The 19,768-nt window shown below is 36.1% G+C and overlaps 1 protein-coding gene and 1 pseudogene across 1 annotated transcript; one reads left to right on the forward strand and one right to left on the reverse strand.

The window, feature by feature from the left end:
* Positions 1 to 6,578: 6,578 nt before the first annotated feature.
* LOC106830366 (olfactory receptor 51V1-like) lies at positions 6,579 to 7,523 on the reverse strand. Its single transcript, XM_014839948.3, has one exon. The coding sequence runs from the start codon at positions 7,521 to 7,523 to the stop codon at positions 6,579 to 6,581; it is 945 nt and encodes a 314-aa protein (XP_014695434.3).
* Positions 7,524 to 12,666: 5,143 nt separating this feature from the next.
* On the forward strand, positions 12,667 to 13,613 carry LOC106830145 (olfactory receptor 51V1-like; annotated as a pseudogene).
* The last annotated feature ends 6,155 nt before the right edge of the window (positions 13,614 to 19,768 follow it).

Here is a 19,768-nt window from a genome sequence, read left to right on the forward strand (position 1 = left end):
GTCCAAATGTATAATTATTTTATGTATTTAGTTAATTGTTTATCACCTTCCTTCATCTTCTCCATCACCCTCAAAATGTAAATTTCATACAGATAAACCATGTTTAACTTGCTGAGCTTTATACCCCACTATCTATGATGGAATTGATCTCACAGAATCATTCAATCTGTTAAATAAATAGATTCCTCCCTTTTTTTTTGTATTTAACCTCAATGAAGCTACATTGTGAAGAACTAACTTGTTTAAATGTCACAGGAATATTTTATATTATCCATAAGTTAAATTCTTGGACAATTCTCTCTAAAATCATCAAATAAAGGTCACAAACCTCTTAGGGATGCCATATTTAGCATGAGACTTTTGTTTATCTGCAGCATATTGGTTGTGAGGCATAGCTTTTGCTTACACTCCATGACATCAAGAACTATGCTCTCCACTGTAACCCTAAGTCTATAATGAGATATTTTGTTTAAAAAAAGTACAGTTTTGTGTGTGTATAGTATTTAACAAATGTGACAAAGACAATTTCTGTTTTATTCTACAAGTTGGCAATGATGAAGATAAATCTAAGTTTATCATGATTTTCAAACTTTTATCTGACTACTGATTAGTGTCTCCAATTTTTTTATACTCAAAATTTTGCTTAAATTCTGTGCTAATTTCTCTAAGAATTGACAAAAAATATAAAAAGTATGGAGAGATGATTATGGTAAACATTTGTCTTCTGTACACACATAAAAAACTTCCGGGTTTTTTTTTTTTCTTTTGCTGAGGAAGATTCACCCTGAGCTAACATCTGTTGCCAATCTTCCTCCTTTTTTTTTGAGGAAGACTAGCCCTGAGCTGACATCTGTGTCAATCTTCCTCAATCTGTATGTGAGCCTCTGCCACAGCATGGCTGATGAGGAGTATACGTCCTTGTCCAAGATCTGAACCCGAGAACCTGGGCTGCCGAAGTGGAGCATATGGACTTAACCACTACACAACAAGGCCGGCCCCACAAAATTAAGATTTTGTAATATTTTAAGCTTATTAAATATATTATACTCCATATAATTCTCTATTCTTCTTTCTCCTCTGTAGAAGAAAAAGTTCTGTAAGTTTTATCTTTGAAACCCCTTTTTAGACTTTTAAAATCTTATCTGTATTCATGTATACTCTTGTATAATGTGTTTGTGAATTTTCTTTACTTGCATAAATGCTATTTGGCCGAAATATTGCTCTGGGACTTGTGTTTGTGTTTCATTGTTCTGTTTTAGGCCGATGTTGATATATATTCATATAAGATAATACTATTCGTTAACTGTTGGATATTACACATATGTCCCCAGAATTTACAGGAATTAGAGTATGAACTGGCTCTTTGAAAAGATCAATATAATTGACAAACTTAATCAAAAACTTACGAAATTGTTTTAAAAAGATATAAATTTCCAACTATGTAATTAGGGAGTATTATGATCAAACTTACTCCAATATATTTAATAACCCAGACAAAATGGGAAAACTCCTTGGAATACACAACTACTAAAGCTCATTCCAGAAAAAATAGATAATCTAAGTAGTGTCATATCTGCTAAATAAATTATAATTGGAAACCTTGTAATGAGGAATTTCTCGGGCCCAGATAGATTTACTAGGTGAATATAACCAAACATTTAGAAGGAAAAGAATATGGTTTTTACACAAACTTTTCTCAGAAAGTGGTACAGGAGAAAACCATTCACAAATCATTTTAAAACAGAAGTTCTATGCTGATATGAAATTGAGACTTTATCATTACAAGATAAGAAACACTCACCTCGATTTTGATTTATAGATTGATTATGGATTATTTGCATCAACAGGAGATTATAAGACAAAATAGGTCAGAGAATATGTAGGATCACAGTAAAACTTAAGAGTGGAAAAACTAAAACTTTAAGTAATTTTATAGAGTGCAATCATTTTCATGTAATTAATAAGGAAATGCCAGTTTTAGTCATTAGGAATGTTGGGGCGCAGGGCAGGCCACCCCAAAATATCCCATAATAGCACACTCGTTATTTTGAATTCAAGTTACTTGAGAAATAAAAAGGGCCTGACCCTACTGTCTCCGTTTCCCCTCAAAGCAGGACATAAATCTCCCCCGTGAAAGATGCTCTCTCGAATTCTTATCATCAGAGCTGGGGAAGTCAGGGCTGAGAAGCCTGCACAAACACAACTTGCTAATTTACTCCCTCAAGGCTAAACACTGCTTAAATTCCTTACTGACTACATACCTCAAATCTAACTTTCTTTGTCCTGTCATTCCTGATATACATTGTTTCTTTGTGTAAAAGATTTAAATACTGCCTGTTGTGTTCACCTTCCAAGCATCATTTCTCTGTGATCCCCAATATGCACATATTAAACTGGGTTGTTCTCTTGTTAATCTGATATTGCATCAATTTTATTACTTGTCCAGCTATAACAACCTAACAAGGAAAGAAAAGGGGTTTTTCCCTCATCCTGATGGGACATAGTATAGGCTTGTGACTAAGAGGGCAATCTGTGGAGGGAGACTGACAACGATCAAACCTCTGCTCCGCTGCTTCTAAGTATAAAATCTTAGGGAATTTATTGTATCTAAGTATCCTGTTTAAAATAAATTCAGAAAGTATAATTAAAACACATAATAAAATCTGGAACATAATGTTCAGTAAATGTTAGTAGTCATATATATGTAATTTTAGTGATAAATTTAGCTTGCACATTTTCAGGGTCATGTTGAGTTGGGAATTCATTTCAATGTGTTAAAGTGGGTAAAATTTTAACATGCCAAAACCGTATTAGCATTATTTTATAACAAGTAGAGGTTGCCATAATTTGGCTTTTGAATACTCTTCATTTTTCTTTTCTTTCACTAGAATCCTACTGTCATTATGTGCTTCTGTTAGAGGGGACCAAGCACAACAAGGGTAGGGAGGAAGGAGTTTTGGATGCAGGGGAATTTCCTTTTGGACACTAAAGGGGAGTCATAGAACTCTTTTAGCATGAGATGGGAAGGGGCATAGACAGGAAAGGAGGAAAGGGCAGATATAGTCTTCAAGGTCCAGGTTCGGTTACACATTCTCTGGCCCTCATTCAAAGTGTCAGGACACAAGAAGATAAAAACCCAATGTGTTTTAAGGAGGAAGCTAAAAGCAGAGAGAGATTAATACTCTATTTCCTGCTTAAATATGTCAGGGAGATTCCTTTGGAAGACGGTTGATGCCAACATGGGGGAACAATATAGGGAGGAAAACTTTTCCCTTCTTCCCCTCCAGGTCATTTGGCAGGTCTAATAATTAAATTGACATATGACAGATTAACAGGAGAAATACAAATTTCATAGGTACGGGAACCCCAAAGACTTGAAACTCAAAGATAGGCAGGCAACTGAGGCTTAGATACCATCTTGAGCTAAAGAGAAGGGATTAGGATCTGGGCTTCAAAGAGGAGGAAGACAATTCACAGGAAGATGGGAAGAGCAAAGTTTTGGTAAACAAATGTTTGCCATGCCATGTGGATAAGTCTTTCTGATATAAAAATTTATCTCTGGTAATAATTCTTTTCCTGGAACAGGCATCCTATCTAAATTATTTTAGCCAGTTAAGGGAAAACTAAAACACTCTTCCTGAGTCTGCTAGGTCTTATGGCTTTCAGCTCAAAACAATCCACATGCCAAAATGACACATGCTGGGATGGCATTTTCTGCTCCCCCTCAACGGCATTAGAGTAAGAATGACCATGTGGCATGTTGATTTCTCTTCCACAAGGTGGCAAATGAATCTAGGAGTTCTTTACAGCACGTGGGGAACACAAAAATCATGGCGAATGCTGACTAGTGAAGTAGACAAGGGAATTGCTTTAGCTAGAAAAAAGTGATTCCAAGGGGCATAAAAACAAATGTTAGAGTCAAGGAAGTTAGAGAAAATGGATTAAGTTTCAGGGCTTGTAGAGTAAAATCCAAAATTATGGATGGATCACTAAGTGAATTCAAGAGAAAATAATCAGACAACATTTGGCAAAGGGTGCAGAAAGAATAGAATCCTATACAGAGCGAGGAGGCAAGATGGGATTCATTCAACAGGGGTCAGCTAAGTATTACAGACTTCAACCAGAGGCTCATTCAGTTCTCTCATCCAATTCCTCAGGGACATGTGGGTCTCCACTTGAATGCAGGTGATAAGGGGCCTGGATGACGATTGAAATTTTAATTGACCTTTAACCTTTAACAGGAAGGTTGGAGTTTCAGAAAACAATTGACATAGATAGGGTCTCTTGGAACAAGATAACACTAAAAAGCAAAACTCATCACATCTGAGTTTTCGAGAATAAAGTACAATATCTATTACATAGGAATTTGGTATATCATAATGCTGCCTGAGTAAGGAATGGTTTATTAAATCATCGTTTCAACTGATAACTCATTTGCAAACCTATATTTACATCAAGGTACAATTTAAAATTCTTAGCTCACACTGTGAACACCGCCACCAACAAAAACAAATGGACAATGGGGAAATAACTGAGATCTAAAATGGAACGTTAGCAACAGTGATAAAATGCTATGAAATTAAATTACCTCACTGTTATTTTCTAGTAATTTAAAACCCCTTTACCTCAATTCCTTCAACTGCAAAATTGATTATGATTTACCCCACTGATTTGCTCTGGAAATTAATAGCAAGAATCAACACCAAGTGCTTCCAAGGTGACTGGCAGTCGATAGGCATCTGACAAATACAAACTAAGTATCCTTTTTATGATTATTATTGTTATGATTGTTACTGTAATGTTTGTTGTATTATTAATGATAATAGTATAAACATTAAAAATAAATTCCACCCATTTGGGGAAAATGTTTTTATAATCAAATTGTGTGCATGTTTATAACAGCTTTATTCAAAATCAAAACTATAAAACATTAAAATGTCAAGGAACTGATGACAGAGGAAAGAGTTTGCTGTATGTGTTATGCGTAGGTGTATGGGACAGGATTCAACAATGAAAATAAACTGTGGGTACAAACAGCAACAAGAATGAATCTCAACAGCCTTATTGCAAGTGAAAGAACCCAGACATAAAAGATTACATGATTTATGATTTAATTTATATGGCCTTCTCTTAAGTACAAAACTGTATGACGGAAATCAGATTAGTGGTTGCCAGGAATTTGGGGTTGTGGGAGGAGCCTGACCACAAAGATGTAAAAGGGCAGTTTGGGGGGCAATGGAAATACTCTATACTTGATTGTGGTGGTGATTGCAATGACTGCAAATATTTTTCAAAGCTCATCAAATGATGAGCATGTGCATATAAGCAGAATGAATTACTGTTTGTAATTATACCTCAGAAATTTGCCTTAAATGTATCAAGTAGATTATGTAAATATCATTGCAGCAATAATATTTTGAGGAAACATACACATACCAACAAATTCAAATGCGTGCTGTATACTATCATCCATAATTTAATTTGGTGATTTTTCCATTTTTATTTATTATATAAATGCTTTATGATGGTTGCATAACCATTTAATAAACTTCATACTAAAAAATACAAAGGGAAGGTAGAAAAGAAAGAGCTCTGCAATGATTTGAAACTAAGAGAGTATATCCAGATCCTATCACCTACTACCTCCTAAAAATTTGACATATAATTTAACTTTTGTGCATTTTTAACTACCCATGTATGTATTAGAAAATAATAACTACCACAGAGTCTTGATAGGGTGATAAATTAGAAACATATTTACAGGATTTGACCAAAATAAGACTGTATGCTCCCACTTCTTTTTTTCTTTTTCAAACTGAGGCAAGGGATTTAAATGAGATATGAACTCATAGGAAACATATTCAAATGGTTTTCAAAAAATAGCTGCTAAATGTATTATTATTTGGATAAACAAACTAATCACAAAAAGTCTATTTCTTTCTATTTTGGCAATTATTGGTTGTCTATATCTCCAGTTCAATTAATGTTCATTAGATAGGAGTGGAGAAAGATCATTTGGCTCGTGGGCAACCTAGCATCAAGATTAGTTTTTTGTTGTTTTATTACTTTTTAAATGCTCCGAATAGTCCAATCTCTCTATGATGCTTACTCCATTACATGACTGTGTGGCTAATCTAGATAGCAGGTATGATGGCTAAACAATAAACAGGAGTGTAGCCCAGAGTAGTGAAAATGGACTAACACAATTATTGATCCATTAGTAATTACTTGAAGATTTTAACCAGCAAAATTTACTTTTTCCATAATGGGTAGATCCCAAGCTATCTTCACTCAACTGGCCATAATAAAATATGAATTTTAAAAGGTAACCTCCCTCATAAATTAATATGACTTTCAGCCATTTATATATGTATTTTCTGATTGATAAAATTGATCACAATATAACCCATGTCAATTTCACTGACTTGTGATTGTTGTGAAAAAAATAGAAGGTATTTGTAACATGTAAAACATTATACAAATAGAAGTCATTAAATATGTGAGTAATTATTTACTGACTCTCACCCTTTTGAGCTTCATTTGTTGATTTTTACATACATTCACGTTGATCTCAAGACTTACATTCCTTTCAAGCAGAACAATCTCTGGACTCTCCTTCGTATTTGCTGAGTCTTGATACTATAAATAATGGGGTTCATCAAGGGTGGAAAAAGGATATAGATGTTGCCCATGAGGACATGAACCAATGGTGAGAGATGTCTCCCAAAGCGATGCACCATGGTCAGACCAATGATCGGGATGTAGAAAACCAAAACAGCACAGATGTGAGACACACAGGTCTGTAAGGACTTGATTCTTTCCTCTCGTGATGCAATAGCTAAGACTGCATGCAAGATCATGATATAGGAGATAAGTATGAGCACTGCATCCAACAACAGGTTGCTGATCACCAGGGCCAGACCATAGATGCTGTTGAAGCGGATGCCTGAACAGGCCATTCGAATTAAGTCTTGATGCAGGCAGAAAGAGTGAGAAAGGATGTGGGGACGACAATAATTTAAGAACTTTAGGCGAATGATGACTGGAGGTATGAGCAAAGAACTCCTACATAAGATCGTCACACCAATTTTCATAATTTTGTCACTAGTTAGGATGGAGGAGTAGCGCAGTGGGTTACAAATGGCAATGTAGCGGTCAAAAGCCATAGCGAGGAGGACAGAGGACTCCATGAAGGACAAACCATGGATGAAATAGGACTGGGAAATGCAGGAATCCAGGCTGATGTCTTGAATAAATCCCCACAAGACTCCCAGTACCGTGTATATGGTGGACAGTCCCATGCACAGGTCTGTGAAAGCCAGCATGGCCAGAAAGTAGAACATGGGCTGGTGCAGGCTCGACTCAGTCCGGATCACATGGAGCACCATGCAGTTTCCCAGGAAAATCATAGCATAGATGGAGGAGAAAGGGATGGAGAGCCAGAAGTAGTCAACTTCTAAGCCAGGAAAACCAGTGAGAATAAATCTGGAACTATTGAAATTTAAGGTAGAGATAGCAGACATTAATACAGGATTAAAAATATTTCTAGAGAGATGTTGCAAATTAGATCAGTTTATGATCCCTTCATTTCTAGTGCTGTTTGCTTTTGAGAAGAAAATATAATATAATACAATTTCCTTTAGTATTATAAACTTAACCAAATAGAGACCTGATTCTTCATATTTTAGGGCAAAAAACATCATCTAGAAATAGATTTTTCAGTACTAGCTGCTAGGGATGCCAGAAAACTAGGGAGTTTTATGCGGAAACAGTAATGTTAATGGGCACAGGGGACTTGAATTTGGGGCTGGACTTCTGAGAATCTCTGTTTATCTCTAAAGGAAGATAATGTATGATCACAGGTGTGTACTGCTTCCATGGCTGGCAGCATCCTCAGGAAAATGTGAAATGCATGGGTAATTTTTCTCTTGGGTACCACAGCTGTTCGTTTCACTAATTGCAAAGGATCATAAGATCTCAAAGGAAATGAACTGGTTAAGGTAATCTTTAAACTTTGTTGAACATTAAAGTTACCTAACAGACACCAAACAAACTAAGTGGAATCAGAACTTTTTTGCACATCCCACATTGTTTGGCATCCCTCTCAATTATTTACCTTTGGACAATTATTTAATTATTTCAGTTTTACTTTTTCTCTATAGTCTATATTTTTCTTCTCTATTTTCGTACATCTCTATACTGTACCCTATTTCTACCTTTTCTGACTCTCAAAATATTTAACCTCTTCCATCTTTCTATATAAAATAAATAGCATGCATTTTAAACTGGAAAGTGCTAATCCAATATTTGATGTAGGATAACAGCCAGGAATAGAATGGATATATTGGTTGTAGATATTTATCCAACTTTCGAAAATACTATCAAAGTGTCTCCAAATCAACTCTACCATTTGACATTCTGACCAGCAGTGTATGAGAATTATAAGTCTTCCACAACCTGACCAATTCTTGATATAGCCAGATTTCTTATTTCTGTGTTTTCTTTTGTTTTGTTATATTAATAGGTGTGTAGTGATGTATCATTGTGGTTTTCATTTGTACTTCCCATATGAAAAATACTGTTTTCCCATCTTTCTATATGCTTATTTGTCATATATTCATCTTCTTGGTAAAGTGCCTATTCAGATAAATTTCTCTTTTGTGATAAGGTTGTTTTCTTCTTGTTGAATTTGGAGAGTTCTTTGTATATTTTAATTACAAAACCCTTAGCAGATATGAGATTTGCAGATAGTTATTTTCAGTTTGTAAATTGTCCTTCCTTTCTCTTAACAGTGACTTTTGCAAAGCAAAGTTGTTTTTTTTTTCTAATTTTTATAGATCCAATTTATCTTTTTTTCTTTTAGGATTTATGCTATTATTTTATACCTATAAATTCATTGTTAAACCCAAGATCACATGATTTTCTCATATGCTTTCTTCTAGAAGTTTTACATTTTACTTTTAGGTCTATGATTCATTTGGAGTTATTTTTTATATAAGGTGTCAAGATTATTTTTTGTCTTCTGGTAGCGTTTTTTGAAAAGACTCTTTGTTTTCAATTCAGTTGTCTTTAAACTTTTGCCAAAAACCTTCTGAATGTATTGTGTACCTGACATTATTCACAGATTCTATATTTGCAAATTCACCTACTCACTGAAATTTATTTGTAATCTCAAAATTCATATTCAGAGCTTTTGTGGCCATTTGTGGACATGCACAGAATGGCAAAAAATATTTCTCCTGATATGCATGTTCACAACTGAGGTCAATAAAGGTGGTACTCTTCTTTCTTGTTTCAGGTCTCATACCTTAAACTATTGTCCTCATGGTCTATTTAGTGCCATGTTTTAAACATTTTTGTATGTTTGGTGGTAGTTGTGCTTTTTGAAATGGCCCCCAGGCATAGTACTGAAGTGTTGTGTTCCTAAGCTCAAAAAGGCTATCAAGGACCTTACAGAGAAAATGCATGTGTTAGATTAGCTTCCTTCAGGCATGATTTATAGTGCTGCTATACATGAGATTGTTGTTTATGAATCAACAACACAGTACATCCAGAGAAAGGAAGAGACAATTTCCTGATATGTATCTGAGGACTCTCTGAGAAGCGCTAAAGTAACATCTGTAGTGTGTGAGGAAGTTATGGAAAAGATGGAAAAGCAGCTGAATTTGTAGATTTATGAGATGACTTCAGACAAAAACTGCATAGTGGATGTCACTGTTCTGAGGCTGAAAGCCAAAGAAATTTATGATCACAATGACCAGCATTAAGAACATGCTAATCCTTCTCAGGTAGTGCTGGCTAGCTCACATGCTTCAAAGGAAGACATGGCAGGGAAAATGTTAAACTTTAGGCAGGGCAGGTTCTAAAGATCAGGGAGCTGGGGGAGAAATTTTTTTTAAATAGCTGCAAAATATTATAGAGGAAAAGAGTTTGTGCATGTACAGGTTTTCAACACTGGTGAGACTGGCTTGTTTTATGGGGACACTGGCAAGTGGAACTATAGACTACAACAGCATTTCTATTAGATGCTACTAAATGCAAAATGCTGTTAAATGCAAAAATGGTGTGACCCAGGCTTGCAGAAACCTAACCTTACATTTTCCCTAGCAGTAGTTGTTCTGTATTCTCTAATTCAGCATTTATGGCAACTTTACAGAAGACAACTACCATGAATTAATGAGAATTACCTGTGTAAGTGTGTACTTAAGGTATCCGATATACGTAGATAGTTAGAGAAATAACTACAGATGTAATACTCGAGCTCAGTTGTCTGGGCTGGGACCACTGAGCTGACTCGAGCTCAGTTCTCAGTTCTCAGTTCTCTGAGAGCCTGGACCATTGATTCTCCAATAGAAATGACCCATGTAGAATGCAAATCTTAGTCTCTCAGTAGTAACCTGTATGAAAAGGAGATTTAGTTTCTTGGAAAAATGGATGATTACATGGCCAGGCTGGTGAAAGTACATTGAACATACTGTTGCACCAAAAAGGAATGAAATGCTACAGGAACGATAATAAGTGCTAAAAGAATGATAGTACATATCAAAAAGACGCAAAAGCCAAATTATGTTGCTCTCATGGGCCAAATCTGGAGCAGATTGAACATTAAAAAAGTGATAGTAAGGGGGCTGGCCTGGTGGCACAGTGGTTAAGTTCACATGTTCCACTTCAGTGGCCTGGGGTTCGCCGGTTCGGATCCTGGATGCGGACATGGCACCACTTGGCATGCCATGCTGTGGTAGGCATCCCACATATAAAGTAGAGGAAGATGGGCACTGATGTTAGCTCAGGGCCAGTCTTCCTCAGCAAAAAGAGGAGGATTGGCAGAAGATGTTAGCTCAAGGCTAATCTTCCTCAAAAAAAAAAAAAATGATAGCGACTGATAACCATAATAAAATATGAAACAATGACAATTATAATATTTCCATAGTTCCAAAGTCTCTCCCACAAAACACACAATAAATGCCAAAGAAAAATATATAACTTTATAGTGACCAATCCTGACATACCCCACCTTAATAAATAATCACAGTGACCATCATCAGTAATGGGACAAACTCAAACGACACAAAATTTAAGAACAAAGCCTTGCTTCCATGACATTCCTGCATAATCTGAATCCAACCATGAGGATGAATCAAACAAACCTAAATGAGGGGCATTCTATAAAATATTGGTCTGTATTTTTCAAAATTTTAAATATCGTACAAATCAAGGAAAGTTTGCAGAACTTGCAGAGGGAAAGAGATTAAAAAGACAGGGTTACTAATGTATACATCATCCTGAATTAGATATTTTTTCTATCAAGTTAATGGTACAACTGGAGAAAGTTATCTGGGTTCTAAAAAGTTGATTGTAGTAATGTGTCAATATTAACTTCACGATTTGATGATTGTATTATAGTTATGTAGGAGACTATCTTTGTAGAAAACACCCACTAAAGGATTTGGGAGTAATGGAGCATCAGGTAGGAAACATTCTCAAATGATTGAGGAAAAATATTCTTCATGCTATATTTGAAACTGTTCCATAAAAAAAAGTTTGTTGAACATGTTTCAAAGGAAAAAGAAATGAAATTTGAATAAAATAGTTATCTATAATTTTATATATAGCACTTTATAATTATACGTATGAAGAGGAGAAAATATTTTAAATATTTCACAGATAAATACATAATTAACTATGTACAACTAACACATAAGTGAATGTTTTAGCAATATCGTATGTGTCATTTTTATAATATTTTTATGAAACCTTTCTATTTACTGCTCTTATATTACACCTGTCATGAAGGAGACACATTTCTCTGGAGTTCAGAACAGGGAGAAAGTTTGAGGAATTCAGTGAAAAATAAAAGTTTACTTAAGTGGAGAACAATAAATAAATCTTATCTAAACATTTCTGTTGATTTCAGACTGAAATGGACACAAAAATTCTTCAGATTTCCCATTGGTGTTTCCTTTTCCCATTGGGTGTTTACTTCTTACCTTCCTCTTTTGATTAAGTATTGAATTTTCAGTCAATGCCATGAGTCACCCTCCCTCTAAGATTAGAAAAGATTTGTGGACTCTGGGGAAAATGCTGCCATTTATCCATTCCTCACAATCCCAGGAAACTGCTGGTCTGGAAGAACCAGGAAGAATCTTTCACTTGAATCATCTTCCAAGAGAGAATAGTGCTCTCCCTGGAGCCCGGGTTCACCAGCTCACACAATCCTCTTCATTCCTTCCTCATAACTCTCAGCGTTCTGACGCCCTGTACACAAGGACTAGGGAAGGAGAGAGCGTTCAGAGGTTACTCAGGAGCAGAGCAGGAGCAGCCTTATGCTCTCAATAACTTTAGTCACTGTCACCTGGTGTGTGTGGTGCAAGTGGCTGGGAGAGACTAAAAGGGAAGGAAGTTAATGATCTAATTTGCCTGAAATGGTCAGGACGTTGATTTGATTCTATAACCTCTGAGACCTGATATGAAGGAGACTTCCTGTGAAATCATTTTGTGCTATAGTTACTCCTACACACTTACTTCCCTTGGATTCTACAGTTAACTTTACGTGTGCTATATTCTGAGTGGATGTGCAATATTTCACTGTCTTCAAAAACAGCAGACAGTGTAAACAAAACTGTGGATTAATATTTATCTAATCTAGGAAATCACCTTCAAATATTCATGTCTACTTATTCTTCTTCTGTTATTAACTCCTCGATATTTATTCTCACAGGGTTCCATGGCCTAGACCAGTACTATCTCTGGTTTTCAATACCCTTCTCCTCCATCTATGCTATGGTTTTCCTGGGAAACTGCATGGTGCTCCATGTGATCCGGACTGAGTCAAGCCTTCACCAGCCCATGTTCTATTTTCTGGCCATGCTGGCCCTCACCGACCTGTGCATGGGGCTGTCCACAGTGCACACGGTACTGGGGATCCTCTGGGGGCTCAGCCGGGAGATTGGTTTGGATACTTGCATTTCACAGACTTATTTTATTCATGGACTTTCCTGCACAGAGTCTGGAGTCCTTCTTGCCATGGCTTTTGATCGCTTTATAGCAATTTGCAATCCTTTGAGATATACTTCCATCCTGACTAATAATAGAGTCATTCATTTTATGGTGACCATTTTGATGAGAAGTGCTTTGTCCATGCTTCCTATCATTATTCGTTTGAAATTCTTCCCTTACTGCCATCCCCACATCCTCTCTCACTCTTTCTGCCTTCACCATGACCTACTCCGGCTGGCCTGTTCTGACATCTGCTTCAACAGCTTCTATGCCCTGGCTCTGGTGATTTGTACCGTGTTGTTGGATGCTGTCCTCATTCTCATCTCATATGTTTTTATCTTGCATATACGGTGCTGGCAATTGCATCCCGGGAGGAGAGGTTCAAGTCCTTGCAGACCTGTGTTTCCCACATCTGTGCTGTCCTAATTTTTTATATTCCCATCATTGGTCTCACCATGGTGCACCGCTTTGGAAAGCATCTCTCACCTTTGGTTCATGTCCTTATGGGCAATGTCTATATTCTCTTTCTACCCCTGATGAATCCGATCATCTACAGTGTAAAGACCCAGCAGATCCGAAGCAGGATGAAGAAGTGGTTTTCCCTGAAAATGGGGTGAAACCCTCAGGTTTTATCAGTAAGAGTATTTTAAGGTCAAAATAATAATGCTAGTCCCCATGTGTGCAGCAAGATATGATTTGAATAATACTTTCTATAATTTTTTATTCTTTTGTGAAGACTTGAATATCAAAAAAGTTAATTGGCTTTCTAAATGCCAGAGACATAATAGAACTAAGATTTGCCAATACACATTCCAGAAAAGATTTCTGAAACTTTGCTGTAGGATAATTATAGCATGACAATAAGTGTCTTCACATATTATTGACATATTCTTGCAGCATGGTTGCCATATGAAAATTGTGTTACCCTGAATTCATCATCAATATTATCATTCTATTTTGACACACTTCTACCTAAAATTTTTGAAACTTATCTATTGTTTAGATAGTTCAAGTTATAACCCTTAAATCAAAATATATGATACAGTGAAATTAGACTTTCCTCCCTACAGGTGAGGTGAGTAACATCTGAAGCTATGATGCTGAGCCTCCCTCTACTGTATTCTTTTTTAATGGGGGTCCATTAAAGGGACTTTTGATAAATAGATTTATAATCCTTCTAATCCAAAGATTTTTTTCTTAATTTCTTTCCTTTCCATTAAGTTGTAACCTTATGCCATATAAATTTTTCATTCTACATCTTTTCCACTGAATATTATAGCATTAGGATTTCTTTATAGCATTTCAAGTTCTTCATAAAGTCCACAGGAACAGAATTTAGATTAGAAACAATTGTAAAAGCACAGTTGAGAAGTGATGGTGGCATCTCTTAGGATAATGGTTGTGAGAAGGGAAATATAATGAGAATATTTTTTTAAAAAAAAATAAGTGATTCAAATAAAGTTATTTGAATAATTTTTAGAATATATGAACACACCATAATAACTGATTGTGGGTTGGTGAATAGAGTGGTTTCATAGTTGATGCTCAGGTTTCTGGTTTGTGAAATTGAATTGATTGTATATCATTCAATGAGGTAGTGATAAAGTAAGAGTTTTGTTTACACAAGAAGATAGTAGAACCTACTTTAAACACATTGAGTTTGAGGTATCTGTGGGACATTTATAAAAATCCACTGAAAATATTGAGTAAGTACCCCCAGGGCTTCAGGCCCAGTACTGGACACTGCTGAAGTACAGGAAAAGAACAGGGAGCCAAAAGAGGACTTTGCCTGCAGTATACCAGGTGATTCAGACAAACATTACTAGGTATACATCTACATTTACAATTTGGCAAATGCCACTTTTAACAAATAAAGAGTGCAGGGGCTGCCCCACGGGTGAGTGGTTAAGTTCGCATACTCTGCTTCAGCAGACTAGGTTGCCCTGGTTCTGATCCTGGGTGAGGACCTGCATACTGCTCATCAAGTCATGCTGTGGTGGCATCCCACAAAGAAGAACTAGAATGATTTCCAAATAGGATATACAACAATGTACTGGGGCTTTGAGGAGGAAAAAAAAAAAAGAGTTAGATTGGCAACAGATGTTAGCTTAGGGCCAATCTTCCAACAAAAAAAAAAGTTCATTGACAGCCAAACAGAGATACTCTAATCAAGTAGAGGAATTGAGTAATGACTTCCCTGAGAAAGTGATATGTAGTTGAGGTTTAAAGACTGAAGGTAAATAACCTGGTGAAGATAAAAGAGGAGGAATTTTCTGGCAAAATAAAAGACGAAAAAGAAAAGTTGAGACTACATTGGACTGTATAAAGCATAGGTGAATAAGTGAAACTCCAGGTGGAAAAGTTGCAAAGCAGACAAGAACAAGGTTGTATAAGATAAGATTTTAATGTAGTTTTCATTCTTAGGGCAATGTGGAGCTCCTAATGAATTGCAATTAGAATGGTGAAAAGACCAAACATATGATTTAAGAACATCAGTCTTGCTGCAGAAGTAATAAAAAGGACAAGCATTGGCAACAGAAGACTAGATAAAGGAGTGTTAACAAAAGAATACAGAAGTATTTGAGCAGATGTCAGCTCAGTGATTTGTAAGAAATGGATGCATATGAGATATATTTAATAGGTGGGATCAAAAGATTTGGTGATTTATTGGCTACGAGGGGTAAAAATAAGGAGGTGCCAATTATGCTTAGATTTTTGGAAGGAGAAACTACAGAGATCATATAGAATGTACTGAGATAAGGAAGGTATTAATAAGATTTGTTTTAGACATGTTCTTTTTTATTTATTAGTTCTTCCAAAGATACATTTAAGAAGAGAAGTTCAGCCTTGGGTTTGATGTATGTATCAGGGCTCTGTTGAGAACAGTGGACTTGGATAATGAATTTGGAAGTGATGGTCATAAACATGGTATTTGAGGTCATAAGGTTAGATGACTTGATCAAGTAAATGATATCATATGGGTATATTAAAAAATTTGAACATTAAAATAAGGTATAGTAGGGGCCAGGCTGGTCGTGCAATGGGTAAGTTCAGTGTGGTCCACTTTGGTGGCCTGGGTTTCATGGGTTCAGATCCTGGGCACAGACCTACACTACTCATCTAGCCATACTGTGGCAGCATCCCATATACAAAACAGAGGAAGATGGGCACAGATGTTTGCTCAGGGCTGGTCTTACTCGAGCAAAAAAAGAAGATTGGCAACAGGTGCTAGCTCAGGGCCAATCTTCCCCACTAAAAATAAATAAATAAATAAATAAATAAAATAAAGTACAATAAAATCGCCAAAAACAGTCTGAAAAGGAAGCAATGAAAATATGAGGGAAGCATAATGTCAATGATTCCAAACAAAAAGATGTTTTAAAGAGGGGAATGAGTATGTCAAAATCATGTGAGAATGACTTAGATTGGATACAAAATACTACTAATTTTAGAAAAAAAAATCATGAACAGTATTTGTGAAATGGTGGAACTGGAATCAATATTTTAAAAGTTCATGAAGGAAAGTTGAATTGGTAGGTGAAAATAAAATGGATGTATTTTGTTTGGAGAATTTGGCCATAGAGGGTAGAACATAAAAAGTATAGTAGTCAGAGGGTGATCAAGAGCCCTCCCTTCCTTCCTTCATCCTTCCTTTTTTCCTCCCTTCCTTCCTCCTTTTTTCCCTCCTTTTTTGTTTCCTTCTCTCCTTCTATTCCTCCCTCCCACCTTCCCTTTCTTCCTTCCTTTATCCTTCCCTCTCTTTCGCCGTCCTCTTTCCCTGTCCCTCTCTCCTTCTCCCTCTCTCTTTTTGTTTTTATTTGTACAACAGATACACGATTAAACCTTAATTGTATTTCCTTTCATTGTTTTCTTGTTATTGTTGTGTTAAGATATCTGCCTCCCAAAGATAAATGTTCCTGAGAAATTAACCATTCAGGATCATTTCCTAATGGTCACAGGACAAAAAAGTAAATACCTTGCGTAGGTAATTACCATCTTCTACCTATGAGCTTCTGCCTTGATGCCATCAGAAACAATTAATAACTCATTAATGGGGCCACAAAGAGAAATATTACTAAATTAGTTTTGAAAGTGTATAGACTTTGAGTTTCATTCTTTTTGCATCTCCCTGCTTCCTGAAAGTAAAGGCTTTTCTCCTTGACACGAGGGACAGTGGAAAAGTAAATTCATGATCCAAAAATGATAACCATGAGGTTGCTGATCACTTATATTTACAATGTAATTTATCTTTTTCTATTTTACTGACTATTTTAAACTTTTTGATTTTAAAGTAATTTCAGACTTACTTTTCAGAAAATGTATAAAAATTTAAAAAAAGGATTTCTGTATACCCATCACTTAGATTCCTTAAACATTTGTTTTATATCTGCCTCCTTTCATTGGTTTTTCCTGTGAAGTATAACAATAGTTATCTATAAATATTTTGGAGAGCACTTCATAAACATAGGGCAAATCTCTTACACGAATTTGTCTCACTTTTCATTTTAAGATTTTCAAAGCCCTAAGACATAGGAAAGCAGCACATCATGGAATTAAGTGGTTTTTTTGTTCATGAAATTTATTTAAATATGATTAACACACCATAGACTTTACCCATTTTCAGTTTATTTTCAGAATTGTACAAACATCACCACAATTTAATTTTGAAAATCCTAATCACCCCAAAAAGAAATCTTGTACCTGTTTAGAGACATTCTCTATTCCCACTCCCTATCCTAGGCAACCACTTATCTACTCTCTGTCTCCACAGATTTTCCAATCTGGATATTTCATAGAAATAGAATAAATAGTAGACGTGTTCTTTTGTGTCTAACTTCTTTGAGCATAATGCTTTTGAGATTCGTCCATGTTGTAGCACATATTAGTAGTGCTTCATTCCTTTTTACTGCTGAAAAGTCTGCTATTTTAGGTATATGAAACACCTTTCTTTTGAAGATTAAAGGGTTAATATTTATCTGTCAAAAGCAGTAACCATTTTCTAGTGAAACTCTCATAGATTATATTGGGGTTAAAATGTACAAAGTTCCCTTTCTCATCCTTCTCCAAGGGCCTGCATGCACAGTGCTGCATTTCCATCTGGCATTCTACTGCTTCTCTTCTTTAACTCCAATACTGTCATCTTGTCATTAACTGAGGACCATTGTTTCCTCTTTTTTTGGCTATTATGAATAATACTGTGATGAGCATTCACATACAAGATTTTGTGTAGACATATGTTTCAATTCTCTTGGGTAGATACCTAAGAATGGATCATATAATGACTCTATTTTCTAGCATTTTAAGAAAATGGTAAACTATTTTCCAAAGCTGCTGAAATATTTACAAACCCACCATCAACATGTGATGGTTGTGATTTCTCCAGGATCTCCTCCACACTTACTCTTTGTCCTTTGAGTGTAGCCATTCTAATGGGTGTGAGTGGTGTGGTGCTTTTGATTTGCATTTCCTTAATGATTATTAACTGATGGTGTTGTGGTTGTATTTGTCTCATCTATTACTATTTATTTATTTTTTGAGGAAGATTTGCCCTGAGCTAACATCTGTGCCAGCCTTCCTCTACTTCATCTGTGTGATGTCTCCACAGCATGCCTGATGAGTGGATTAGGTCCACACCTGGGATCCAACAGGTGAATCCTGGGGCTGCCAAAGCAGAGCATGTGGAAATTTAACCACCTGCTCAGAGGCCAGCCCCCCTTTTTTGTTTCATTACTGAGTTTTAACAGTTATTTAGATCTTTTGGATATAAGTCCCTTATCAGATATGATTTGTAAATATTTTCTCCCGGTCTATGGGTTGTCTTTTTGATGAAGATTATTTTAGACTGGTTACTTTTAAAAACTGCAGATGGGAAGGAGGCCCTGAGGTGTAGAATTTACTTACCCTTTGTTAAGAGACATTTACATTGTAAAGGAAATCTCCATCTGCAAACGTGTCTCCCTCTCTGTACCAGAAAGAAGGAGGGATGACTTTATCTCTAGAAACTCTTAATCAATGCCAAAGGCAAGGACTTAAATCAGCATTTGTTTACTGTACTTGTGTGGTAATCTCCCATGATCAACTCCCCCTCCACTCCCAACATCCTCCTTTGTCTTTAGCTAAAAATAATATTTAAGGTGGTGGCTTCAGCCATTTACTTAATACGGTTTGATTCTTATCTAAAAATTATAGGACCACTCAATAACCATATCCCACCTGCACTGATACCATTTTAACAACTTTTTTTGCATATTCTTTCCTTTGCCTTGTAAAGAGATAACTCACATACCTATGCCTTAAATTTAGCCCTACTCTCAACCCATGCTTGTAGCAACAACCCTTTACTGCCCATGGGTCCCATCCCCATACTATTCCACACTATTCTCTAAATAAAAGAACACTACTGCCAGACCTTGAGAGTCCAAGAAATCTTTCTTTCGACTCCTCGGCTCACCAACCCCACATCATTTCCACATCCTGATAGTGTTTTAATTTTTGTTTTTATTTTTGTGCCAAGAAAGATTCACCCAGAGCTAACATCTATTGCCAATCTTCCTCTGTTTTCTGCAGGTGTGATTAACTGCCACAGCATGGGCACTGACAGACGAGTGGTGTAGTTCTGCCCTCAGAACCAAACCTGGGCCACTGAAGCAGAGACTGAAGAAATTAACCAGGGGCCACCAGGGCTGGCACCCTTGGGGTGTTTTTTGAAGTACAAAGCACTTTAATTTTCATCGTCTAATTCATCTATTTTTTTTCTCTTACTGCTCATACT

This window comes from Equus asinus, chromosome 20, assembly GCF_041296235.1.
Source record: "Equus asinus isolate D_3611 breed Donkey chromosome 20, EquAss-T2T_v2, whole genome shotgun sequence".
Taxonomy (NCBI): domain Eukaryota; kingdom Metazoa; phylum Chordata; class Mammalia; order Perissodactyla; family Equidae; genus Equus; species Equus asinus.

Bases quoted from the DNA above. Each gene is read 5' to 3' on its own strand.
- LOC106830366 (XM_014839948.3), bottom strand. From the start codon at position 7,523: ATGTCTGCTATCTCTACCTTAAATTTCAATAGTTCCAGATTTATTCTC.